The 27,936-nt window shown below is 43.1% G+C and overlaps 1 protein-coding gene across 2 annotated transcripts in view; it reads right to left on the bottom strand.

Moving 5' to 3' along the window:
• Positions 1–27,936, bottom strand: part of crim1 (cysteine rich transmembrane BMP regulator 1 (chordin-like)) — a 128,615-nt gene that overhangs the window by 88,790 nt on the left and 11,889 nt on the right. For both annotated transcript variants that reach the window (XM_065004171.1, XM_065004172.1), the window contains exon 2: positions 17,949–18,122. In XM_065004171.1, coding sequence (XP_064860243.1) covers positions 17,949–18,122 — 174 coding nt within the window. The remainder of the gene's footprint in view (positions 1–17,948; positions 18,123–27,936) is intronic.

The raw sequence follows: 27,936 nt of genomic DNA, 5'->3' as shown, positions 1-27,936 counted from the left end.
AAATTCCTTGTGTCATGCACAAAGTAGATTTGTGGAATGGTTGAAAAACGGGTTTTAATGACATCAACTTAAGTGTATGTAAACTTCCGACTTCAACTGTATATTCTAAGAAAGAGCACTACTTACTTTTCAAGTGCATGAACATTCTATTTTAGTATGCAAGGTGGAAGGTAGCCTAGCGGTTAAGAGTATTGGGCCAGTAACTGAAAGGTGACTGGTTTGAAAAAATCTGCCATTCTGCCCTTGAACAAGGCAGTTAACCCCCAAAAACGGCTCACCAGGCAACGTAGATGTCGGTTAAGGCAGTCCCTCGCAACTCTCTGATTCAGAGGAGTTGGGTTAAATGCGGAAGACACATTTCGCGTGAATGCGTTCAGTTTTGTAACTCACTAGGTGTCCCCTTTCCCTAATCAACAGGGGACCATCATGCTCTCTCAGAAGTTTGGTTGGTGGGTAAAACTTGTAAAATTCAGATAAGCAAAAGGGTGTGATGGGTCCACACTCAAAAAGATGTTCAATGTGTAATGTATTTACCATGAAGTCATTTCAAGAAAAAAGGTCACTGTAAAAGGAATCCGTACTACGAAAACAATTACACTGTTTCTTGAGTTAAATAAGAAGTTAAAGTTCTGCCACAGTATGTTATTTTCTACCTCTGAACCTCCAGAACCCTTATTCCCCCATGGCCTGGATCCCATGACATCTCTCACTCCTTGGTGTGACTGTAAATGTTATATCTACCCAGCCTGGGATCGCACATCACTCACTCCTCGGTGTTAATGTAGGTGTAATCAGACACTACAGTCTCCTAGCCTAATTCAGGCCTTTAAACCTGTGATCTGTGCCCCACCATAGTACAGCCTCAGCCTGACATGCTGCATTCATCCAAGCTGCTGCACCCACCAAAGTCAGCTTTTACAAATGAAGGACACCCGGCCAAGAGTGGAGACTGGGAATTTCTCTTTTTCTCTCTATCCCTTCTTTATTTTGCATTGAGAGCAAAATCCTGAGCCTGATCTGTGTGAAGCGTGGGCTGGTGGGAGACGATTGGATACGCGACAGAGGGAGGTTAGGGAGGGAGAGATGGAGGGAGCTAGGGAGCTAGCACCACGCAGCGTCACACCGCCTCTCTGCCGCTCTGCTCTGCCACATCAAACCAGTGGCTTTCGACACACATAGATCAATGAGAGCTGACAAGAAGATAAGCACAGCTCAGACAAGTTCATCTATGTCATGTTGTTATCCCTGATGTTAAAGCTTTTTTTAAGGAGGCCTGGTAACCTATTACCCTTGTAGCCTATTCTAAAAAATATATATATTTGACTCTTATCATGGGTATGCACTAACTTTACTATACTATGACAACAATATGTTTGTTGCAACTTCTTGGAACTGCAGTGGTGACAATGTCCAACCTTGTCGAGTTTAAACTGTAGAAAGTATTTGTAGAGAAATGTAATCTCACTGGCCATCTAACAACTGGAGTGCAATGCCTTGTCTGGCATGTTGCTAGTCCGGACTGTTATTTCCAGGAGACGTAGCATCACATGTACATTGTCTAACAACAACTGGTTGGTGATGGTGAAGAGATATTAAGACAAGAACGCTCCAATTAAATTTTAAAAAGAAAAAAATACCCTACTGATCTCATCTCCAGAGCTTGAATTCATCTTAATAAAAAATGAAAAAACACCTTCAAAAGAGCTGCATTAAGTCTCTTGACTAATTACAAAGCACATTATTTATTGTGTCTCATCTCAGTATAAGTGGTGGTTATTTTCTATACCCTGTGGAGACCAATGGAAGACGAAGTCAAGATGAAGTTAATTTTTCATAGATGTGTTGAAGTTGTAAAGCAGCACGTACAGTAGAGTTCAGCAATCCCCTTGGCTTCACAGTGAACATTTCTTTGAAATGGAACATAGGTGTTCCATTATCCACAAGTGCTTTCCCTTCATTTGACACGGGTTGACATGGGTTTTAAGATATATATATTGTTTTAATACAAAATACAAAACATAAACATACAAAAGACGTACACAAACATCAACGACGTCACTCCTTCCCAGACGCACCTGTTCTCACCGCTATCTCCAGTGACAGGCTGACATGCTGCACTACTCACCGCTATCTCCAGTGACAGGCTGACATGCTGCACTACTCACCGCTACCTCCAGTGACAGGCTGACATGCTGCACTACTCACCGCTATCTCCAGTGACAGGCTGACATGCTGCACTACTCACCGCTATCTCCAGTGACAGGCTGACATGCTGCACTACTCACCGCTATCTCCAGTGACAGGCTGACATGCTGCACTACTCACCGCTATCTCCAGTGACAGGCTGACATGCTGCACTACTCACCGCTATCTCCAGTGACAGGCTGACATGCTGCACTACTCACCGCTATCTCCAGTGACAGGCTGACATGCTGCACTACTCACCGCTATCTCCAGTGACAGGCTGACATGCTGCACTACTCACCGCTATCTCCAGTGACAGGCTGACATGCTGCACTACTCACCGCTACCTCCAGTGACAGGCTGACATGCTGCACTACTCACCGCTATCTCCAGTGACAGGCTGACATGCTGCACTACTCACCGCTATCTCCAGTGACAGGCTGACATGCTGCACTACTCACCGCTATCTCCAGTGACAGGCTGACATGCTGCACTACTCACCGCTATCTCCAGTGACAGGCTGACATGCTGCACTACTCACCGCTATCTCCAGTGACAGGCTGACATGCTGCACTACTCACCGCTATCTCCAGTGACAGGCTGACAAGCTGCACTACTCACCGCTATCTCCAGTGACAGGCTGACATGCTGCACTACTCACCGCTATCTCCAGTGACAGGCTGACATGCTGCACTACTCACCACCACATGTCCTCACATTGCATCATTTTGTTCCTCTCTGTTGCCAACACTCTTTCAATATGTTGATGATGATTGCTTTTTTAACAAATGTTCCCTTAGTTCAAGAGTTTTAAGTTCAATAACTTGTGTGCTTCATGCCTTTGATGACCTGTCTGTCTCCGTGTGTTTTTTGTTAGTGGTGTTATGATGTGCTTTGGTGCATTAGTATCTGTCCGCCAATTTTGAAGAATCAATACTGTTGACCTCTGCTGATAACAGCCACAGCCAGCTCTGCTTGAAAACATCACAGCTCCTGACACTGATGTATCGGAGTCACCCAGCCCATGGACTGGTGATGTTCCCTCCAGGCATGATGGGTAGCAGAAAGCCAAGCTGAGCATCATCACAGGGACTTTGGGAGGGGAAACAAACAATGGCTTATTTCCCACCAGTCAGGAAGTGGATCTGGAATTCAATACGGCAGTCAATTACACCCCTGCACAATTCTATAGGCAATAGAATGAATTGAGCGCACAGCGTTGTGGTGATAATGGGATGGGATGGGATAGGCTTCTGGTACCAGTCAGTATCTTACCTACCCCAGCACCACCCACCCCTGTAAGCAGCCCTTTATCACAATGAGGCACACCATCACACCCCCATACTGAGATCAGCTATTTCCAGCAGGAGAAAGCATCCCTCTGTGAGAGTTCTCAAATGCGCAGTGTGTGTGTGTGTGTGTGTGTGTGTGTGTGTGTGTGTGTGTGTGTGTGTGTGTGTGTGTGTGTGTGTGTGTGTGTGTGTGTGTGTGTGTGTGTGTGCGTGCGTGCGTCCATGTGTGTGTGTGTGTGTGTGTGTTGGGATAAAGGAACGCATATTTCTAACAAAGAGAGAAAAGGGACGATAAGAGAAGCTGTCTGCCTTTTACATTCCAGGCAAAGTCTAAACATGTCCTGAAATCCAAAGCAATCCTTGACTTGAGATAACACATGGAACCATTAGGCCTGTAAATGGTCATAATTTGTTATGGGAAATTCATGAACAAAGACTTTGATGGCTTTTTTGAGGAATTATTAACAGAGTTTATATATATATATATATATATATATATATATATATATATATATATATATGGAGCCTTCTATTAGCTTGTCTCAAGGACAGGCCTTGGGCAAATCCAGTGGGACAGAGAGAAAGAGAAAATGAGACAGAAAAAGAAAGAGAGTGAGAGAGGGAGGGAAAGAGCAAGAGAGAGAGAGAGAGAATGACAGAGGGAGGCACAGGTAGACAGGGCAAGTAGAGGAGGTATATTGAAGATTTGATTAAATCTTTATGGACCTTTCATTTGTTTGAAAAATTGATTTCCCTTTGATTTTGTGTAGCTCACATCTATTGTGGAACAACATAATCAATAATTTAATACCCTACTGTACCTGTCAGGTTTAAGACCATCAAGAGTACGTTTATCAGAGTTGAGAGCTTGAGGAAAAAGGTGCTTGGGATTCTTTTTTAAAATTGTATTTTAAAATATAATCTCAAACTATACCGCATAGAAGTACTATAATAGTACCTAAAGTACCTTAACAGATAGGCATACATTTCTCACATTTCCAAATTGAGAGTTGAAGTTGTTTTCCAATAGATTTTCCTTATCCTAGAAGCTCATACAAAGCCATAGTAAACGGTATGGTGGAATACTACGCTGTTAAAAAAGCACTAGACGTTACACACAGGGCCTCACAGCACACACTTGCAAACAGAAACAGACATATACACAGGGATCACAGGAGGTTGGTGGCACCTTAATTGGGGAGAACGGGCTCGCAGTATTGGCTGTTGACTGGAGCGAAATAGCTGGAATGGTATCAAATACATCAAACACATGGTTTCCAGGTGTTTGATGCAATTCCACTTGCTCCGTTCCGGACATTATTAGGAGCTGTTATCCCCTCAACAGCCTCCGGTAACAGGGAAAGTACCACGGCACACTCCTACAAATATACACTGAGTGGACAAAACATTAGGAACACATGTTCTTTCCATGACATAGACTGACCAGGTAAATCCAGGTGAAAGCTATGATCCCTTATTGATGTCAATTGTTAAATCCACTTCAATCAGTGTAGATCATGGGGAGGAGACAGGTTATAGAAGGATTTTTAAGCCTTGAGACAATTGAGACATGGATTGTGTATGTGTGCCATTCAGAGGGTGAATGGGACAAAAGATTTAAGTGCCTTTGAACGGGGTATGTAGTAGGCGCCAGGTGCACCGGTTTGTGTGTGTCAAGAACTGCACTGCTGCTGGGTTTATCAAGCTCAACAGTTTCCCTTGTGTATCAAGAATGGTCCACCACCCAATGGACATCCAGCCAACGTGGCACAACTGGAAAGCATTGGAGTCAACATGGGCCAGCATCCCTGTGGAACGCTTTCAACAACTTGTGGAATCCACGGCTGACAAATTGAGGCTGTTCTGAGGGCAAAAGGGGGGTGCAACTCAATATTACGAAGGTGTTCCTAATGTTTTCCACCCTCAGTGTACACAGGGCTAGCATAGCGGCACACACTCAAACATACACACACAGCAGTATTTACTCAGTAAACAGGGACAAGTGACCTCTCCAGACCTGTTGTGAGTTGACAGAGATCACATATTACGAGCACTTCACAGTTATTTTGCAGTCCAGCTGTCACACCATTGCCTTTGAGGGGGTCGTTTAAAATCAGAAAGAAACACTCAATAGTTTTGGACATGTCTGGTAAAACAATGAATCTAGCTGCTAACATTCACTTGAAAAATAACTGACTCTGGCAACACTGAATGGGATAAACACAGCCATTCAGATGAATGCCAGGGACCTCAGTCTGGAAATAGATCCAATATTACCTCCTGCTGTAAAATGAAGGGTCTCCTCTGGTTTGACATTCATTTCCATTCCAGGGCTGTATGTGACTGTACTTGTCAGATGCTGATGGCCTAGTCCCCTCTGATACCACCATAACACAGTCACCCGCATGTATTTCACCTCGGTCATTTCCTGAGTCTGTTGAGTGCGCGCTCATGTATATGGTACCTGATGAATGGGGTGACAAATGGTGACTATTTGCAATGCCCTTTCCCTTCTATGGTTGCATTTGCACTCGACCGTAGGTCACTGTGAATTTGATGGGCCAAGCCATTTCTGACCCAGGGAAAGCACATATTTGCATACAAAGAGTTTTGCTGGAACAACTGAACGGAGCGTAATTCAACTGCAAAGCCAGAGCAGCAAAAAACTCTGCTGACAGCCCATGCTGTCATCCTCAGGGACAAGGTAATAAACTAGAGCTGTTTCTCCAGATTGCAACACCTCTGACGCTTTTTTCAACAAATAAATAAACAATAATAATCAGGTAGCGAGTGAGCAGGAAATAAGGCTCCCACAAACTATTTACAAAAATCAAAACACAAGACCAGACTATGCACGGCCAATCACATTAGAAAGGAGCAACAACACATTTTTTCTGTGAAAGGGGTTTTGTTATCGTTAGGACCGGTGGGACAAATGAGAGGCACGCATGAAAGAAGCTGTGTCTGATGCATCTTTATCAGCCCAGCCTGGCTGGCTGCACCACACACACACACACACACGCGTACACGCACACACACGGCTCCATCATGCACCAGCACCACCTCACCCCATATAAACAGTAGGCTCCGCTCTGCTGGAATCCAATACAACACAAAGAGAACATAATGTCATACCTCAGGTGACCAAACAAACATACGCAGTGAATTCAATAAGAAAACAACTCTACGGTCTGTTAGCCTGTTCGAGTCTGCCACTGCTACAGTAGCTGGTCTTATTTGACCAGAACAGAACTACAGGTGAGGCGGAAGACAAGCTTATCACAAACAGCCCAGTGATGTTGGTTTAACGACAGGAGACGATGTACTGCTATCTCTGGCAGAGGGCAATTATCCGCCTAAATGTCAAGCTTTTAAAACCCAATTGAAGGTGAAGGGGGGGAAAAAAATACTTGTGTATGTCTTGCCAGAATAAACATGTTTCATAGAATATTTAAAGAGGTTTGATCTTTTATTCATTTTCATTTCCATTTATTTATCCAGGATAGTTCACTCAGTAACAAGTGCCACTGTTTACACGGAGTCCCAGGAGTCATATTATTATTTCTACAGCACTGCCTGATCCACTGGAGTGGTTAGATATAGACTCATTGGTGTATAAGACAGGACACGGTTCATTGGCTCATTGGTCGGTGTCTCAGACGGTTCACAGAGGACAGCCACTGGGCCGTCATGATACTATCCCCAAACACCTCTGAGAGAACGGAGGAAAATGTCAGGGAACATTCGTCATAAAGTTAAGCCACACTTACGGTCACCACCCAATCACCCTACATTTTTTCCAAGAGGAGCCGTTTGCTCTAAAGAGAGTCGAGCTTGGGGACTTGGGGAAACACACAATAGTGCTTGTGGGACTTTGAATGGGAAAAAAGGTTAGAGCCCCATGCTCCCTTAGCTCTGCTAATCTGATGGTTCCTGCATGTGCCCGCTGCTGTGGCCTCAAAACTTCCACCGGAGAGGACCTGTCAATAACATGAGGCTGGCCTGCAGAGTGATGTCCGCGGGGGACCCACGGTGTTTGTGTGTGGGGCTGCTAATTATCGAACAGAGGACCCACCCCCACCACCACAACTGCTATTGGCGACTTTAGATAATTTGATTTGATTTCCCTTTGTCCCCAACACAAAGGACACAATGGCCCTTTCTGGTCCCCAGTGTGTCATACTGTATGTCGATCATTGGGTTTACACTGGATTCCTAGCTGGGTCACTTCAAGGTGGTAGAGACTACATAGGACGAGAGTCCCCACACGTGGTATTGCTAGTTTGGTTGACATGTGGTTGCTGGTTGAGAGTGACAGTGTGGTGAGCGGTATCTATTTTTTCTATTATAGTATACAATTAAAGCTGCAATATTAAACTTTTTGACCAAATTCGCATAGAAATGTGAGTTACAGATCTGTCATTCTCATTGAAAGTAAATCTAAGAAGTGGTAGATGCTTCCTGTTCTTAAGTTTAGTTTTTGTGTGTTTTACTTTCGGTTTTGTACACCTGCTTCAAACAGCTAAAAATATCATATTAAACTATAACAAGTCAGGAAATGGCGGAACGATATCTGCACCTTTAACTTCTTATGGCTGCAGGGGCAGTATTGAGTAGCTTGGATGAAAAGGTAAATGCTTGCTTGGATGTAGAGTTAGCAAGCGGTCCTGAATATTCTCAGAAATGTATCAGCCATGAATAATTTGTGGGGAAAAAACTGTGGAAAACATCAAAAACTTGATTCTTCGATCATTCAGAATAACTGTTCTTCTATTTCTGATTTCAACAACATGAAAACCAACTAAACATTCTAAGAAGAGTCTTGACAGAGAAGGCGATAGTGTGTCTCTCCCTCTGTCTAGTGCTCGCAGTATGCGGTGGCCATATTAGCCTCGTTGCCCTATAAATGTGACACAGCCACAGCCTATTAACGCATGTCTCTGTGGCTATATCGTTACAGCCCTGGCCAGACTTAGTGTCCACTGGCCCGACAGATTGATGTGAATGAGTTTAGGAAGCCCCAGACACAGTGGCTCTAAATCTTGGCTGAGGTCAGGTGGTGGAACAGAACACGTCACAAGGCCACACTGGATAGAGGCAGCGCTGAATAGAGGCAGCGCTGGAATAGAGGCAGCGCTGAATAGAGGCAGCGCTGGATAGAGGCAGCGCTGAATAGAGGCAGTGCTGAATAGAGGCAGCGCTGAATAGAGGCAGCGCTGGATAGACAGATGTCCCGTCGGTGAAAACTCACTGCAGGGAGGAATGCATGAAATGGATCTGTTTACAGACCTCTAAAACGGCCCACACCCCACGCTCACAGAAATGAATTACTCTCCCTTTGTCCTTCCACATAATCAGTTAATGTGCACATACAGACACACACACACTGACAAATAAGGCATGCAAAATAATTCAGATGTTTAGATAACATAGCATAACCTTGCCCTTGCCTGGTATTTAGTATGCACATTCTTTGACTGCTCCCTCTGAATCGGAGTTACATATTCTGTTCTGAAAGTAAAGCCCCTTTCCCAAACAGCACCATGTTAAATAGAGAAGTCACATTGAATCAGGAAGCTCTGCCTGCCTGTACAGAAACATGTTGCATTTGGCATGAGGCAGCCCCCCCCCCCCCCCCACACACACACATTTTTCTCTCTCTGTCTCTCCCTCTCCCTCTCTCTCTCTGTACACAACAAGGTCTGCTGCAATTAGCATGGCCGTCTCCCCAGTCTAAATATCCAGGCAGCAGTACTGTAACCCTGCCAGAAAAGAGCAACAGAGAGAGAGAGAGAGAGCGAGAGAGAGAGAGAGAGAGAAAGAGAGAGAGAGGAAGAGAGAAAGAGAGAGAAAGAGAGAGAAAGAGAGACACAACTCCTCTGCAGTCTCAAGGAATGTGAGGCATTTCCTTTAATGTGCTTTGGCCTTGCTGGGTCAGAGGAACTAACCAAAGCTCCCCTTCCCTCGCCTCGCCTGCCTCACACGAGCAGAGTATTTCAGAACAAAACTTCCTGTTTAACTGTTCCCAAAATAAATATGGCTTAACTGAAATCCCTACTTTTCATTCTTTCTATCTCTCTTTCTCTCTCTTTCACTCTCTGTCTCTTTCTCTCTCTCTCGTTCTTCCATTCGTAAGTTCAAATTCACATTTTTCTTACTGTGCCTCTCTAGTGCTGGTTTCTGAAATAACACAGCCATAGGAGTTGGCAAGACAGCACAAACAGATGTGGGACCCATCTACCCATCTAGCTCCTCCCTGCCTACCTGGCTGTCTGGCTGTAGGTTGGGTCACACAGCTCTGCTTGCTCCTCTCCCCAGAACGTTCCAACAGAGTGCTTCTGCTGAAAGCTGAGAGTCTGTAACGATAGTTCTGTCATCAGATCCTCAGGAGAGTACATCATTAAACTTGATCAGGACACAGCCACATAACAGCCCCGTTCAGAGGCCAGAGATCACTGATGCTGGTCAAAGACATACTGTAGCAAGTAGCCAGTCTGTCAGTTACAGATAAGAATAGGCACGCTGAACGATCGTTAGAGAGAAATATTCTCCTCTTGATCATCCCCTTTTTCACATTCCCAACACAACCAAGTCTAATGGTTATATAAGTTATATGTACTGTAAGCAGTCTTCAAAATGCCAAAAATACTGTGGTCTCATTACGCAAATACCTGTGACAAAGAATGTGACAGCTGTCAGTTTGTTCTGTTACTACATACATTTTGGTCAGATATTTGTGCAGCAATAAACCCACAATGGTCTTTAAAGATCAGTTAAACGTCAACTTGTCAAGCAACTGGTGCCTGGCTTTGAGCAACTCCAACTTAGGACCTTGATTGGTGTCTCTCAACACAACAGCCACTTGGGACTAAATCATTTCCTTTAACACTGAGTGAGAAAAGTCACTTTAAGCCAGCACTACCAACGTGTTGGAGGAAACACTGTTCAACAGATGGCCGAGTCAGCTTGCCCGTCCCGCCACAAGGAGTCGCTAAAGCACGATGAGCCAAGGAAAGCCCCCCCAGCCAACTGTGACACACTGTGGGATCGAACCCCAGGCTGTATTAGTGCCTCAGCACCGCGATGCAATGCCTTAGACCGCTGCGCCACTCGGGAGGCTAACTCAAGCCTCCTTAACAGGTTACGATGCGACCAAGAAATACAGTTTTTTAAGCTAAAAATATCTCTAAAGGCTTGAAAGGTCAACATGCCTTTCCACTTTTATTGAAGATTGATTTTCTGTAGTAGGAGCAGGCGTGGACAGAGCGAGAGCATTATCAATCTCCTGTTGACCTTTCAGGAGACCTTTGTCTCTGTGTTTATTAAAGGCTGTTTGAGCAGAATTCGTCATCAGCGGTCATTCGGCCAATCGGAATGCACTATTAGGGGTCATTTAGCCTATCAGAAGACACCGGGAGGGCTCATTCAACCTATTAGAACACACCAGCTATACAGGTCAACCTATCAGAAAACACTGGTCGTATGGGTCCAACCTATCAGAGCACACCGACCGGGCATACAGATCCAGTTAATCACAACCCACCTTCAGAGGTCATCAGACCTATCACAACACACCTTCAGAGGACATCAGACCTATCACACCACACCATCAGAGGTCATCAGACCTATCACAACCCACCGTCAAAGGTCATTAGACCTATCACAACCCACCTTCAGAGGACATCAGACCTATCACAACCCACCTTCAGAGGTCATCAGACCTATCACAACCCACCGGGAGTGGAGATATACCGCACAGATTATTTTTGATTTATCTGTTCAACGAACTCAGGACAGCTTGCATACTTTACATTCCTGACATATTATACATTTGTGCAGAGATACTTATATTTTTTTACATCACTCAGATTGGTTATCTTTTACAAGGACTTAGCTGCTATTGTGTGCACCCGGAAGGCTTTGATCGTATTCGAGGCAGACTACATTGCATCGGATTGCGAAATCTTAGGGTTAGCTGATATGTTAAACACCTAACTAGGACTTCTGAGATCAGGCAGGTGTAATGTATTCCGCATAGAACGCAGCCATTGTATATTCAAGCATCATGGTAATAGTACACTATACAGTGCATTCGGAAAGTATTCAGACCCATTCTCCTTTTCCACATTTTGTTACAACCATAATCTAAATTAGACTATATATTTTTTCCCCTCATCAATCTACATACAATACCCCATAATGACATAGCAAAAATAGTTTTTTTGCATTTTTTGCAAACTTTGAATACTTTATTTACACAAGTATTCAAACCCTTTGCTATGAGACTCAAAAATGAGCTCAGGTCCATCCTGTTTCCATTGATCATCCTTGAGATGTTTCTACAACTTGATTGGAGTTCACCTGTGGTAAACTAAATTGATTGGACATGATTTGGAAAGGCACACACCTGTCTATATAAGGTCCCACAGTTGACAGTGCATGTCAGAGCAAAAACCAAGCCATGAGGTCGAAGGTATTGTCCGTAGAGCTCCGAGACAGGATTGTGTCGAGGCACAGATCTGGGGAAAGGTAATAAAACATTTCTGAAGGATTAAAGGTTCCCAAGAACAGTGGCCTCCATCATTTTTAAATATAAGAAGTTGGAAACCACCAAAACTATTCTTAGAGCTGGCCACACAGCCAAACTGAGCAATCGGGGGAGAACGGCCTTGGTCAGGGAGGTGACCAAGAACCCGATGGTAACTCTGTGGAGATGGGAGAACATTCCAGAAGGGCAACCATCTTTGCAGCACTTCACCTATCAGGCATTTATGGTAGAGTGGCCAGACGGAAGCTACTCCTCAGTAAAAGGCACGAGAGCCTGCTTGGAGTTTGCCAAAGGGCACGTAAAGGATTCTTAGACCATGAGAAACAAGATTCTCTGGTCTGATGAAACCAAGATTGAACTCTTTGGCCTGAATGCCAAGCATCACGTCTGGAAGAAACCTGGCACCATCTCTACGGTGAAGCATGGTGGAGGCAGCATCATGCTGTGGGGATGTTTTCAGCGGCAGGGACTGGGAGACCAGTCAGGATCGAGGGAAAGATGAACGAAGCAAAGTACAGAGAGATCCTTTATGAAAACCTGCTCCAGAGCACTTAGCACCTCAGACTGGGGCAAAGGTTCACCTTCCAACAGGACAACAATTCTAAGCACACAGCCAAGACAACGCAGGCGTGGCTTCAGGACAAGTCTCTGAATGTCCTTGAGTGGTGCAGCCAGGGCCCGGACTTGAACCCGATCTAACATCTATGGAGAGGCCTGAAAAAGCTGTGCAGCCAACCTGACAGAGCTTGAGAGGATATGCAGAGAAGAACAGGAGAACATCCCCAAATACAGGTGTGCCAAGCTTGTAGCATCACATCCAAGAAGACTCGAGGCTGTAATAGCTGCCAACGCTGCTTCAACAAAATACTGAGTAAAGGGGCCGAATACTTCTGTAAATGTGATATTTCCGTGGGTTTTAATATACATTTGCAAAAATGTCAAAAAAGCATTTTTTGCTTTGTCATTATGGGGTATTGTTTGTAGATTGAAAAGGGAAAAACACTATTTAATCAATTTTAGAATAAGGCTGAAACTAAACAAAATATGGAAAAAGTCAAGGGGTCTGAGTACTTCCCGAATGCACTGTATATACAAAAGTATGTGGACACCCCTGAACATGTGTGGATTCGGCTATTTCAGCCACAATTGATTGAAGACAGGTATATAAATCGAGCACACAGCCATGCAATCTTCATACACAAACAATAGCAGTAGAATGGCCTTACTGAAGAGCACAGTGACTTTCAACGTGGCACCGTCATAGGATACCACCTTTCCAACAAGTCACTTCGTCAAATTTCGGCCCTGCTAAAGCTGCACCGGTCAACTGTTAGTGCTGTGGAAAGTAGTGGAAACGTCTAAAAGACACAACGGCTCAGCCACGAAGTTGTAGGCCACACAACCTCACAGAACGGGACAGCTGAAGCACATAGCGTGTAAAAAATATTTTGTCTTCAGTTGCAACACTCACTACCAAGTTACAAACTGCCTCTGGAAGCAATGTCAGCACAAGAACGGCTCGTCAGGAGCTTCATGAAATGGGTTTCCATGGCTGAGCAGCCGCACACAAGCCTAAGATAACCATGAGCAATGCCAAGCATCGGCCTGAGCGGAGTAAAACATATTTTCTGGAGTGATGAATCACGCTTTACCATATGTCAGTCCGATGGACGAATCAGAGTTTGGTGGATGCCAGGAGAACACTACCTGTCCCAATGCATAATGCCAACTGTAAAGTTTGGTGGAGGAGGAATAACGGTCTGGGGCTGTTTTCCATGGTTCGGGCTAGGCCCCTTAGTTCCAGTAAAGGGAAATCTTCAATGCTACTGCCTACAAAGACATTCTAGATGATTCTGTGCTTCCAACTTTGTGGCAACAGTTTGGGGAAAGCCCTTTCCTGTTTCAGCATGACAATGCCCCCGTGCACAAAGGGAGATGCATAGAGAAAGGTTTTGTTGAGATCTGTGTAGAAGAACATGACTTGCCTGTACAGAGCCCTGACCTCAACCCCATTGACCACCTTTGGGATGAATTGGAACGCCAACTGAGAGCCAGGCTTAATCACACAACATCAGTGCCCAACCTCACTAATGCTCTTGTGGCTAAATGGAAGCAAGTCCCCGCAGCAATGTTCCAACATCTAGTGGAAAGCCTTCCCAGAAGAGTGGAGGCTGTTATAGCAGCAAAGGGGGGACCAACTCCATATTAATGCCCTTGATTTTGGAATAAGATGTTTGACCAGCAGCTGTCCACATACAGTGGGGCAAAAAAGTATTTAGTCAGCCACCAATTGTGCAAGTTCTCCCACTTATTTTCATCATAGGTACACTACAACTATGACAGAGAAAATGAGAAAAAAATCCAGAAAATCACATTGTAGGATTTTTAAGGAATGTATTTGTAAATTATGGTGGAAAATAAGTATTTGGTCACCTACAAACAAACAAGATTTCTTTCTCTTACAGACATCTTCTTTAAGAGGCTCCTCTGTCCTCCACTCGGTACCTGTATTAATGGCACCTGTTTGAACTTGTTATCAGTATAAAAGACACATGTCCACAACCTCAAACAGTCACACTCCAAACTCCACTATGGCCAAGACAAAAGAGCTGTCAAAGGACACCAGAAACAAAATTGTAGACCTGCACCAGGCTGGGAAGACTGAATCTGCAATAGGTAAGCAGCTTGGTTTGAAGAAATCAACCGTGGGAGTAATTATTAGGAAATGGAAGACATAGAAGACCACTGATAATCTCCCTCGATCTGGGGCTCCATGCAAGATCTCACCCCGTGGGGTCAAAATGATCACAAGAACGGTGAGCAAAAATCCCAGAACCACACGGGGGGAGCTAGTGAATGACCTGCAGAGAGCTGGGACCAAAGTAACAAAGCCTACCATCAGTAACACACTACGCCGCCAGGGACTCAAATCCTGCAGTGACGTGTCCCCCTGCTTAAGCCAGTACATGTCCAGGCCCGTCTGAAGTTTGCTAGAAAGCATTTGGATTACCCAGAAGAAGATTGGGAGAATGTCATATGGTCAGATGAAACCAAAATATAACTTTTTGGTAAAAACTCAACTCGTCGTGTTTGGAGGACAAAGAATGCTGAGTTGCATCCAAAGAATACCATACCTACTGTGAAGCATGGGGGTGGAAACATCATGCTTTGGGGCTGTTTTTCTGCAAAGGGACCAGGACGACTGATCCGTGTAAAGGAAAGAATGAATGGGGCCATGTATCGTGAGATTTTGAGTGAAAACCTCCTTCCATCAGCAAGGGCATTGAAGATGAAACGTGGCTGGGTCTTTCAGCATGACAATGATCCCAAACACACCGCCCGGGCAACGAAGGAGTGGCTTCGTAAGAAGCATTTCAAGGTCCTGGAGTGGCCTAGCCAGTCTCCAGATCTCAACCGCATAGAAAATCTTTGGAGGGAGTTGAAAGTCTGTGTTGCCCAGCAACAGCCCCAAAACATCACTGCTCTATAGGAGATCTGCATGGAGGAATGGGCCAAAATACCAGCAACAGTGTGTGAAAACCTTGTGAAGACTTACAGAAAACGTTTGACCTCTGTCATTGCCAACAAAGGGTATATAACAAAGTATTGAGATAAACTTTTGTTATTGACCAAATACTTATTTTCCACCATAATTTGCAAATAGATTCATTACAAATCCTACAATGTGATTTTCTGGATTTCTTTTCCTCATCTTGTCTGTCATAGTTGAAGTGTACCTATGATGAAAATTACAGGCCTCTCTCATCTTTTTAAGTGGGAGAACTTGCACAATTGGTGGCTGACTAAATACTTTTTTGCCCCACTGTACATTTGGTCATGTGGTGTATGATTTTCAGAAAAAGAGGATATGGCATGATGAAATAGGAGCCTCATCTTTCTCACCCAAATGACACTGCCTTCCCTATATAGTACATTTGGCACTGGTCAAAAGTAGTGCTCTATAAAGGGAATAGGGTGCCACTTGGGTCGCAAAAACGATGTCTGCCTTCATTGCACAAAAAATAAAACCAGGCTCATTGGTGTGCTGAGAAATATCAGTAATACCTGTGATGTTGTTGAGTATGATAATCCCAGTCTTTACTCATGGTAATCTCTCAGTCTGTGGTTACGGCAGCAAAAAGCCCAGTTTACACACACACCAAGGATCTCCTGGGCCAAGACAGAGAGCAAGACACACACATAGGCAGGACCCAGACCGCCAATGTTAAAAACACCTTCCACCAGCCATAACAAATAACTGAACCAGCCAGACAGGACACAACAACTACACAAAGCCACAGTTAGTTACACAGTAAAGTCAGTGACAGATAACACCACAGCTAAACAGTGACAGGTTATATGACAGGCCGGCCTTAAAACAGAACACAGCACAACAACAGCTCCTCCATGTACAAAATTTATACTCCATAGATCTTCACGTGGAGAGGGAACCTGTACTTTTCAAAGGGAGAGCCACCACGGCAGAGCAGCCGTAGACTGAAGGTACACCTGCCACAACAAAACAACAAGGGCCATCGTCCCCGTTGCTAGGACTGTTGGTTGCCATAACAAGCCTATATTTTGGTGCTTTAATTGGCCATCTGCTGCCAGAGAACTGTAAACACACCGGCAGACACAAAGATACAGCCTGGGTATCCATGGGGGACTGCAGTCCTAGTTCCGCCACATTTGCATTCTGATAGGCCTATTAGAATCCTGTGTTTATTTGTTTGTTTTTTTGAATATCACAGAAGAGAACCTGTCACAGAAACACATCCGACTAAACAAACAGGACACCTCACTGAAAAAAAGAAAAGGATGGAAAAAAGAGGCAGCAAAAGAGCAGATAAATATATGACAAAATTGTGTGGCGCCAGGGATTTCCGTGTTGCTATTCAAAGTGCAGTACTCTGTAAAATCATTTTAAATATGCTGGGGGAACAACAGAAAAGGATGAATCTGAAAACAAAGCATGGGAACATGACAAAGAAAGAGTGGCATTTGCTCACTGCATAATGACTCAGTGACAGAAATTCAATCAGTTTGGAGGCTGCTTTACCACCCTCAAAAACGAAGCTGGGAATTGATCATTTAGCTTGATTTATGTCTGAGTATTTATGAATAACAACGAAGCACACAACAATTAGCTGAGTTAATTTCTGCTAATAATAAATCCTATAAGCCTGGCAGAGACATACGGGATCTATACATAATATCCAGAAAACCACTACACAAAAGGTGCTAAAAAGGTTCTTCAGATGGCCCCACAGGAGAACCCTTTGAAGAAGGGTGCTACCTGGAACCAAAAAGGGTTGTCCTATGGGGACAACCCAAGAACCCTTTTGGAACCTTTTTTTCTAAGAGTGTATGAAAACTGTACAGTACGAGTCCGATCACAATTCTAAGTACCCATTCACTTGGATCTATTCAAAGCCATAGCATCTAACAACGTGTCCATCCAGGTGGTAGCTAACAGTAGACAACATGCATAAATAAGACCGCATGAAAAACACCTTGTGTACATGTGGCTTGATACCTAAGACATGACCATGCATGCCCTACTCTCCCCAGTCTTTTGAACAGCGTCATGCAAGCGAGAGAGAATGAGGTGTTGTGTCGAGATGTGTTCCCCTCTGGGAATAATGTTCCACCATTCATTTGAAGAGGTACCATCAGCAAAACAGCATTGATGATGGCTCACTGACACGTCATCATACCAAGTGTTTTCATTCATTTCTAGGCACATTTTAACATAGCATATAGGCCATTTAGTGATTGCATATATTTCCACATGGGTGGCCCCAGCAAGAATTGAATCCATGACTCTGGCGTTGCCAGCACCATGCTCTACCAACTGAGCCATACAGGACCAAGAAGACCACCATTAATATTTCATTGTAAACATTCATTGATATGCATCATACCTTCAATCTTCCTCAGAGCGGTCTGGCATGCGTCCTGGCTGGGGAACTCAAAGGGGTTGTTGCAGGTCCGTATGCTGTCACACTCACACTTCCCATCAATGATGTTGCAGCCCGTGATCAGGTTCTCGTTGCAGGGCTCAAATCCCAACAACTGGTCGTCGTCCCAGTTTTCATCTGATCAGGAAGAAAGGTATATTGAGGGCAATGTCAACGTAAGATTACATCAAATCAAGGACATCAACTTTTTTGTTTTGTTATCTATGTTTGCCAGCATACCTCATACTGTACATAATCCATGATCAAGTAAACAATATAACATTTCATAAATGTTTCAATTCAAGATTTGTTTTCATAACAATCATAACTGAACATTGTTACCAGTACTCACACTATACCCCAAGAATGTATTGCAAATAAGAAACTATAAAGGTCATTTACTGTATTTTGTCAACCCCTCGGCTGAAATATTGATCATTATGGTGTATGACATTGGGAACATCGCAAATGTCACCCTACCCTTACAGATGTAGGATTTTAATTTGATCACCATGTGGCAGGAGAACTTTCCTGCAATTGAAAAAATGTAAGACGTGTAGTGTTTTTGAGGTTTAAAAAGGATTCTGAAGTTTGTAATTTCCACTTTGAAATTTCAGACATGATTTTCCCTTATGAACAATTTATCAGCCCCCTTAATTAGAATCCACGATAATTCACATTCCCTGTTTCTGCAGGATTATTTTCCTGCTGTATCAAACTGGCTCAAATGAAGATCCTACATCTGTATACAGTCCACTACATTTGACAAGAGTCATAACGGCCCTAGTCAAAAGTAGTGCACTATATACAGTACCAGTCAAAAGTTTGGACACACCTAGTCATTCCAGGGATTTTCTTTATTTTTACTTTTTTCTACATTGTAGAATAATAGTGAAGACATCAAAACTATTAAATAACACATATGGAATCTTGTAGTAACCAAAAAAGTGTTAAACAAATCAAAATATATATTCTATTTGAGATTCTTCAAAATAGCCACCCTTTGCCTTGATGACAGCTTTGCACACTCTTAGCATTCTCTCAACCAGCTTCACGAGGTAGTCACCTGGAACGCAATTGTTAAAAGTTCATTGTGGAATTTCTTTCCTTCTTAATGTGTTTGACCCAATCAGTTGTGTTGTGACAAGGTAGGGGTGGTATACAGAAGATAGCCCTATTTGGTAAAAGACCAAGTCCATATTATTGCAAGAACAGCTCAAAAAAGCAAAGAGAAACGACAGTCCATCATTACTTTAAGACATGATTGTCACTCAATGCAGAACATTTTCAAGAACTTTGAAAGTTTCTTCAAGTGCAGTCGCAAAAACCATCAAGCGCTATGATGAAACTGGCTCTCATGAGGACCACCACAGGAAAGAAAGACCCAGAGTTACCTCTGCTGCAGAGGATAACTTCATTTGAGTTACAAGCCTCAGAAATTGCAGCCCAAATAAATACTTCATAGAGTTCAAGTAACAAGACACATCTCAACATGTTCAGATGAGACTGCCTGAATCAGGCCTTCATGGTTGAATTGCTACAAAGAAACCACTACTAAAGAACACCAATAATAAGAAGAGACTTGCTTGGGCCAAGAAACACGACCAATGGAATCTGTCCTTTGGTCTGATGGGTCCAAATTTGAGATTTTTGGTTCCAACCCCTGTGTCTTTGTGAGATGCCGAGTAGGTGAACGGATGATCTCCGCATGTGTGGTTCCCACCGTGAAGCATGGAGGAGGAGGTGTGATGGTGTTGGAGTGCTTTGCTGTTGACACTGTCAGTGATTTATTTAGAATTCAAGGCACACTTAACCAGCATGGCGTTTCACAGCATACTGCAGCGATATGCCATCCCATCTGGAATGCGCTTAGTGGGACTATCATTTGTTTTTCAACAGGACAATGACCCAGCACACCTACAGGCAAAGGATGGTGTCACGCCCTGGCAATAGAGAGGCTTTTTATTCTCTATTTTGGTTAGGCCAGGGTGTGACTAGGGTGGGTGTTCTATGTTCTTTATTCTATGTTTTTGTTCTATGCGTTTGGCCTGGTATGGTTCCCAATCAGAGGCAGCTGTCAATCGTTGTCTCTGATTGAGAACCATACTTAGGCAGCCTGTTTTCCCACTGTGGTTTGTGGGTAGTTGTTTTCTGTCTCTGTGTCTGCACCAGACAGAACTGTTTCGTTTTCGTTCTCTTGTTATTTTGTTTTGTGTTCAGTTTAAATAAATATTAACATGGACACGTACTACGCTGCATTTTGGTCCGATCTTGACTACTCTTCCTCAGATGACGAGGGATACCGTTACAGGTGGCGAGGGATACCGTGTGTGTGTGTGTTTTGCTCTCACACTCGAGCATGTGTTGGCATACAGTATGTTTTGCACTTCCATCTTTGGGCATAAAAGTGACATTGAGAGTGTGTGTAGAAATGTTTGAGTGTGTGTGTATACAGTCGTGGCCAAAGGTTTTGAGAGTGACACAAATATTAATTTTCACAAAGTCTGCTGCCTCAGTTTGTATGATGGCAATTTGCGTATACTCCAGAATGTTATGAAGAGTGATCAGATGAATTGCAATCATTTGCATTATTTGCAAGTCCCTCTGCCATGCAAATGAACTGAATCGCCAAAAAACATTTCCACTGCATTTCAGCCCTGCCACAAAAGGACCAGCTGACATCATGTCAGTGATTCTGTCGTTAACACAGGTGAGAGAGTTGATGAGGACAAGGATAGAGATCACTCTGTCATGCTGATTGAGTTCAAATAACAAACTGGAAGCTTCAAAGGGAGGGTGATTGTTGGAATCATTGTTCTTCCTCTGTCAAACATGGTTACCTGCAAGGAAACACGTGCCGTCATCATTGCTTTGCACAAAAAGGGCTTCACAGGCAAGGATATTGCTGCCAGTAAGATTGCACCTAAATCAACCATTTATCGGATCATCAAGAACTTCAAGGAGAGCGGTTCAATTGTTGTGAAGAAGGCTTCAGGGCGCCCACGAAAGTCCAGCAAGAGTTGGGACCGTCTCCTAAAGTTGATTGAGCTGCGGGATCGGGGCACCACCAGTACAGAGCTTGCTCAGGAATGGCAGCAGGCAGGTGTGAGTGCATCTGCACGCACAGTGAGACGAAGACTTTTGGAGGATGGCCTGGTGTCAAGAAGGGCAGCAAATATGCCACTTCACTACAGGAAAAACATCAGGGACAGACTGATATTCTGTAAAAGGTACAGGGTTTGGACTGCTGAGGACTGGGGTAAAGTCATTTTCTCTGATGAATCCCCTTTCCGATTGTTTGGGGCATCCGGAAAAAAGCTTGCCTGGATAAGACAATTTGAGCACTACCATCAGTCCTGTGTCATGCCAACAGTAAAGCATCCTGACACCATTCATGTGTGGGGTTGCTTCTCAGCCAAGGGAGTGGGCTCACTCACAATTTTGCTTAAGAACACAGCCATGAATAAAGAATGGTACCATTACATCCTCCGAGAGCAACTTCTCCCAACCATCCAGGAACAGTTTGGTGACGAACAATGCCTTTTCCAGCATGATGGAGCACCTTGCCATAAGGCAAAAGTGATAACTAAGTGGCTCGAGGAACAAAAAACATCGATATTTTGGGTCCATGGTCAGAAAACTCCCCAGACCTTAATCCCATTGAGAACTTGTGGTCAATCCTCAAGAGGCGGGTGGACAAACAAAAACCCACAAATTCTGACAAACTCCAAGCATTGATTATGCAAGAATGGGCTGCCGTCAATCAGGATGTGGCCCAGAAGTTAATTGACAGCATACCAGGGTGGATTGCAGAGGTCTTGAATAAGAAGGGTCAACACTGCAAATATTGACTCTTTGCATCAACATCATGTAATTGTCAATGAAGCACTAATGCAATGCTTGTAATTATACTTCAGTATTCCATAGTAACATCTGACAAAAATATCTAAAGACACTGAAGCAGCAAACTTTTTCGAAATTAATATTTGTCATTCTCAAAACTTTTGGCCACGACTCTAGACAGACAGATACAGTAAAGTATGTGTATATTATTGTCAAAAAATATGTGTCGGCTTTGCTGTGCCTTGCTTGACAATGTGATGTGTAGGATGCCCACTTATCAAGTGCTTGTACAGCATGAGAACTTCAAGGTCACTGACTATAGTTATTGAAAAGAGCTCTGTGTTGTCTGTGAAATGCATATGGTTCGAGGTCTGAGAACACAATGTACACGTGACTCATCACTATCTAAACATCTAGCACTAAACATACAGCAGGAAATACATTCATTCATTCATCACAACACTGCATGTGTACATAAAAGATTTGGCCATGAATGCACAGGCGAGAATCAAAGAAAAGAGTTGGTGCTTTTGCCATTTGTCTGTTATCGTCATATACACTACTGTATTCTTTTTTAAATGGAAGATGTAGAATCATAACTTCTCTTCCAAAAATTCTGTAATAATTCATAAGGGGCATTGCCTAGCTCAAACGTTCTTGGAAACCTATTGACATCCGTGCATGATTTATGTGGAAATTTGAGTTATGAAGCATTGCACATCTCAAATTTGAATTTGGCCTCATGAGAGTTGTAAAAGTTGGCCGAAACACCAAGCCCAACACCAAAGCAATGCTAAAAGGAAACTGTTGAAGTTACAGCCCCATAGCATCTGAAGTCCCTGTGATTTTGTATGAGGATAGCTCTGGTTCCCTGTGGTGGCACCTGATAGTTATTTTAGCAGGGGGCCCTGCCTGCATATAGGAGGAGGCAGCATTAGCTGGCACTGAAGGTACCTACACTGAACAAAAATATAAACTAAACATGCAACAATTTCAAAGATTGTACTGAGTTACAGTTCACATAAGGAAGTCAGTCAATTGAAATACATACATTAGGCCCTAATCTATGGATTTCACATGACTGGGAATAGAGATATGCATATGTTGGTCACAGATACCTTAAAAAAATCATCGGAAAACCAGTCAGTATCTGGTGTGACTACCACTTGCCTCATGCAGCGCAACACATTTCCTTCGCGTAGAGTTAATAAGGATGTTGATTGTGGACTGTGGAATGTTGTCCCACTCCTCTTCAATGGCTTTGTGAAGTTGCTGGATATTGGCGGGAACTGGAACACACTGCCGACACGTCGATCCAGTGCATCCCAAACATGCTCAATGGGTGACATGTCTGGTAAGTATATAGGCCATGTAAGAACTGGGACATTTTTAGGGCCGTGCATTATCATGCTGAAATGGCGACGGTTGAATGGCACGACAAGGGGCCTCAGGATCTCGTCACAGTATCTCTGTGCATTAAAATTGCCATCGATAAAATGCAATTGTGTTTGTTGTCCGTAGGTTATGCCTGCCCATACCATAACCCCACCGCCACCATTGGGCACTCTGTGCACAACATTGACATCAGCAAACCGCTTGCCCACAGGACACCATTCACGCTGTCTGCCAAAGGCCCACTACAGTTGAAACCGAGATTCATCCGTGAAGAATACACTTCTCCAGCAAGCCAGTGGCCATCGAAGCCGAGCATTTGCCCACTGAAGTCGATTACGACACCAAACTGCAGTCAGGTCAAGACCCTGGTGAGGACGACGAGCATGCAGATGAGCTTCCCTGAGACGGTTTCATCTGTTGTGCAAACCCACAGCTGTCCGGGTGGCTGGTCTCAGACGATCCCGACAGGTGAAGAAGCCGGATGTTGGAAGTGGATTATGGTAGAAAGGCAGTTTATGGCCGCTTATGTAACAGCTCTGGTGGACATTCCTGCAGTCAACATGCCAAATCCATGCTCCTTCAAAACTGTTGCATTGTGTTGTGTGACAAAACTGCACATTTAATTGTCCCCAGCACAACGTGCACATGTGTAATGATCATGCTGTTTAAAGATGCACTATGCAGAAATCCCTCTGTCATATTCTGGTGGCTAAAACTCAAATAGTTCGCCTAATTTTAGATTATGTGACAAAATAAGCGAGTATAATGTAGAGAATCATTGTACTATCTAAACCACTGTGAAATATATTTTCCATAACCAAAAATATTGTTGTTTCAGCTGCTTGAAGCTGGTGTACAAAACTGAAAGTAAAACATGTAAAAACAAAACTGAAGAACGGGAATCACACTTCTTAGACTTTCAAGTAGAATGATAAATCTATAACTCACATTTCTAGGTGAATTTGGTCGGGTCGCCCAAAAAGTTACATATTGGATAGATTATTGGATAGATTATTTTGGCAATGGAGAAATGCTCACTAAACAGGGATGTAAACAAATTTGCTCAAAACGTTTTTATAGAAATAAGCTTGTTGTGCATATGGCCAATTTCTGGGATGTTTTATTTCAGCTCATGAAACAACACTACATGTTGCGTTTATCTTTTGGTTCAGTGTTTTAATTACTCAAGAGGAAAGATAATTCAAACACTTAAAGGCCCAATGCAGCCATTTTTATCTCAATTTCAAATCATTTCTGGGTAAAAAGTAAGTACCTTACTGTAATTGTTTTCAATTAAAATTGTAAAAAAGAAACACAAATAGCTTCTTAGCAATGAGCAATTTCTCAAGCAAAAGTTTTGTTATGACTGTATGAGAGTGGTCTGAGGGGAAAACGAGCTCTTATTGGCAAAGAGGTTAAGAACTCTGTTTCTACTTGGTCTATCAACTAAATTACCACCTGGTGATTTCTCCAGGTAGGCCAAAACTCCATCCCACCTTAACAGGCTAAAATTGCAGGCGGTCTTTTCAAACAGCTCGTCCACTAAAAGGGCATTACCATAATTTTTACAATTTCCCAGTATTATTCCAACCTCATTGTGTGGAAATATATATAAAAAACAGGAAAATCACATTTTTGACTACACTGGGCAACACTTTTAAATGTACAGTATGTTGAGTAGGAGAGGGGAATTAAATAACTGTCTTTGTGAGACAAAATGATGCAACATTAAAGCAAAAATAAAAAAGTTTTTTTGCCTTTAGGAAAATAATATGTAATTTTCATGGATTTAGCTACAGAAGCTGCTGTGCTCTTCCTGTCCTGAGGCTTTGTGTGTGATTCGCTCGCTTAGGTTTCTAACCTAACTTTTATATCTTCTTTAGTCCTGCCAGACAACCCTAACCCTTTCATCTCTACTTCTGGCCCTAAACGATATCCACTATCCAGGCTTGGAAGTTATATGGCAGTCTGTCCCTTGAGGACAGACTGCCAGTTGATGGCAGACCTGGGTTCAAATACTATTTGAAATTGTTCCAATACTTGTAGAATTTTCTCTAGTCTGCCTGGAGTGCCCGGTGGTTGCCATTTTGTGACTATTCTATTGGTTCCATTTATGCCAGGCAATCTCAATAAAGCCCAGATAAAGTATTTGAAATTATTTGTAATAGTATTTGAACCCACGTCTGTTCGAGGGACTTCAGGGACAAAGAGGAGGAACGTGATAAGGAGGAGGCAGTGGTGGAAAAGGTACACATTTCCGCTTGTCTTCACTCACTACAGACAATAATCTGTGTTCTTAACTAATTGAATCCAGCCTTCACTGGCCCTATTTGTGGGAGCATCAGAAAGACACTGGGGCACAAAATCCGCCTTGGCGGCAGTCACATCCATCTTTGGGCAAAGGTGTTAAAGGGTTGTCTCACCATTGAGTGTCGGGATCTTATTTGAGCTGGTGAGCATGTCATGGCCTGTGGCGTCACTCAATGAAGTGTCTTCATTTCTCTCTAAGTGTTATCGCACAGTGTTATTCCCAAAATCACATTATAGTGATTGGAAAGTAGAAACAATATTTTATTGCATTGAAATCTACTCATAAATCAGTCAAGTGAATGACTGGAGGGTGTAAGAGAAAATGAGGCATCTGGGATTGATTTAGGTTGGGTGGTTCACGTCCCCTCTGTGCCTACAGATATAGGATCTTAATTTGATCACCATGTTGCAGGAGAACTTTTCTGCAATGCAAGAAAGTAAACGCTTGTAGTGTATTTGAGGTTTAAAAAGGCTTCTGAAGTTTGTAATTTCCACTTTGAAATGTCAGACTTAATGTTCCCTTACAAAAATGTCCATTAATTATAATCCACATAATAATTCACATTTCCTGTTGCTGCAGGATTATCAATCTGAGATGGTGGAGAATTTGAGAGTGGTTTAATTTCCACAGCCCCATCCCTCATCTTACCAAACAAAGTAGCAGGGTCAGGCTATTAAAATGACAGATTGTGTCTTGGATTTAGCAGACGCTCTTAGATGGATGGATGTCATTGCCAGTGGTTGAAAGAGAGAACATTTGAGACGTATAGAACAGAGAAAAGTAGTTTAGTTCCACTATCAATAGATGCCTGCAAATGTGAAGTGACACCTATGTTCTGAGCACAACACTAATGAGGAGAGTCATTGTTACAGTACATGCTCCAGGTGCACTCTGGGTACGGTAGTGTTTATCATGTGCTAATAATGTTTGACAAATAACCCTGATGGAAATCTTTATCACTGAAAATACTGAAATGTCAGTTTCAGTAATGGTGGTTATTGTCTTCCCTTTTTTAATAGGCATTGGTAGCACTATGGTGTACCATTTATGTGAAGTGCACCTTTAAACACTGTCAGGAAGTCCCAAGTGGATGCCTGTCCAACAGGAAGCCCTTGAGAATGGACCTCCGTGGAACTGCAGCTCATCTCATTCTGTAAATATCCAGCTGCAGAAATGGCTAACATCACTAAGTAAAAATGTAAACTATGCACGTCGCCTTAGACGAGGGTGTGAGCTAAGGAAATATATTATTTTTTATTATTCCTCCCCAGCCCTCATGCTACTGTATAGCATGCATGTAGCTTGTGTAGATAGGCTAGAGGGGAATGCTGAACAGCAACAGAACACACCAAAAATATAGAACATTCTATCCTCTTGTTAGAATCTCTGTTGTATGGACTTCCTGTTTTTTTTTGTCACTCAGAATGATGTAATGTTGTTTTTAACGCACTAAATTATTTGGCATAAGTCTGACAAGCAGGCAGCGTCACTAACATTCAGATCTGCTTCTGTGAGCCAAGCGAAAAGAGGAAGAGGATGTGTCCTAGTTCCTCTCAAGTTTTTAACCTTCTTCTTGACAGAAGACAGAAGACATTTCTATGTAGAAAGAAAACAATTTCATTTGGCCACATTACCATTTGAGAAACAAGGGAGCCAGCCAGAGCCAGCCATATTGCACGGCACACATTGAAATTTGTTTTTCTAGCATTGTAACACGGCTCTGGTCTTATCTCAGTGACATTTAATTTCACATCAACATTTGATCAACACCACTGTTGGGCATCAATGGAGGGACTTTAATTTAGATTTGAAAAGCACTGATGCAATGAATCTTGTGTTGACCGCAGTCCAATTTTGATTAATAATCTTTAGATGAGTTCATAACCAAGATCAACTAGTAATTTTGCCATACAGCCTCATTCGGTTATGATCATTACTTAACCATTCCTATAATTGCACTCATTGTCTTCTGGTTAATTTAGACTATTACTCCTTGAGAGCCACTCAAACAATGTGACAATGGTGTACTGTGACACCATGGTGTGCGAGGAACTCCATGCTTGGGATTCATGGCGTACTTTTTAAGAACAGTGTCACTTCAAAGTCATTCACAGCTATAGCTTTGCCATTTGGGGCCAGATGATGGCTTCGTGTTCAGTGACAGACACCCCAAGAAGACCCTATTGTGTAAGCCCACTGAGGGTAGGGGTAGGGGTTGCTAGAAACGCCAGGGTCGTGGTTTCGATTCCCACTGGGGACACATACACTAAAATGTTATGCACTCATTATATTTCTTTGTATAAAAGTGTTTTCTAAATACTATATTATGTTAGCATTACACAATTTGTAGCCATATATTTGCATAATGCCCCCTGGTAGACCTGGGAGCTATTCCTATGAGAC

The sequence above is a fragment of the Oncorhynchus nerka genome, linkage group LG18 (genome assembly GCF_034236695.1).
Source record: "Oncorhynchus nerka isolate Pitt River linkage group LG18, Oner_Uvic_2.0, whole genome shotgun sequence".
NCBI lineage: Eukaryota > Metazoa > Chordata > Actinopteri > Salmoniformes > Salmonidae > Oncorhynchus > Oncorhynchus nerka.
The sequence above is the reverse complement of the archived record's forward strand: the minus strand, read 5'-3'. Positions and strand labels throughout refer to the sequence as shown.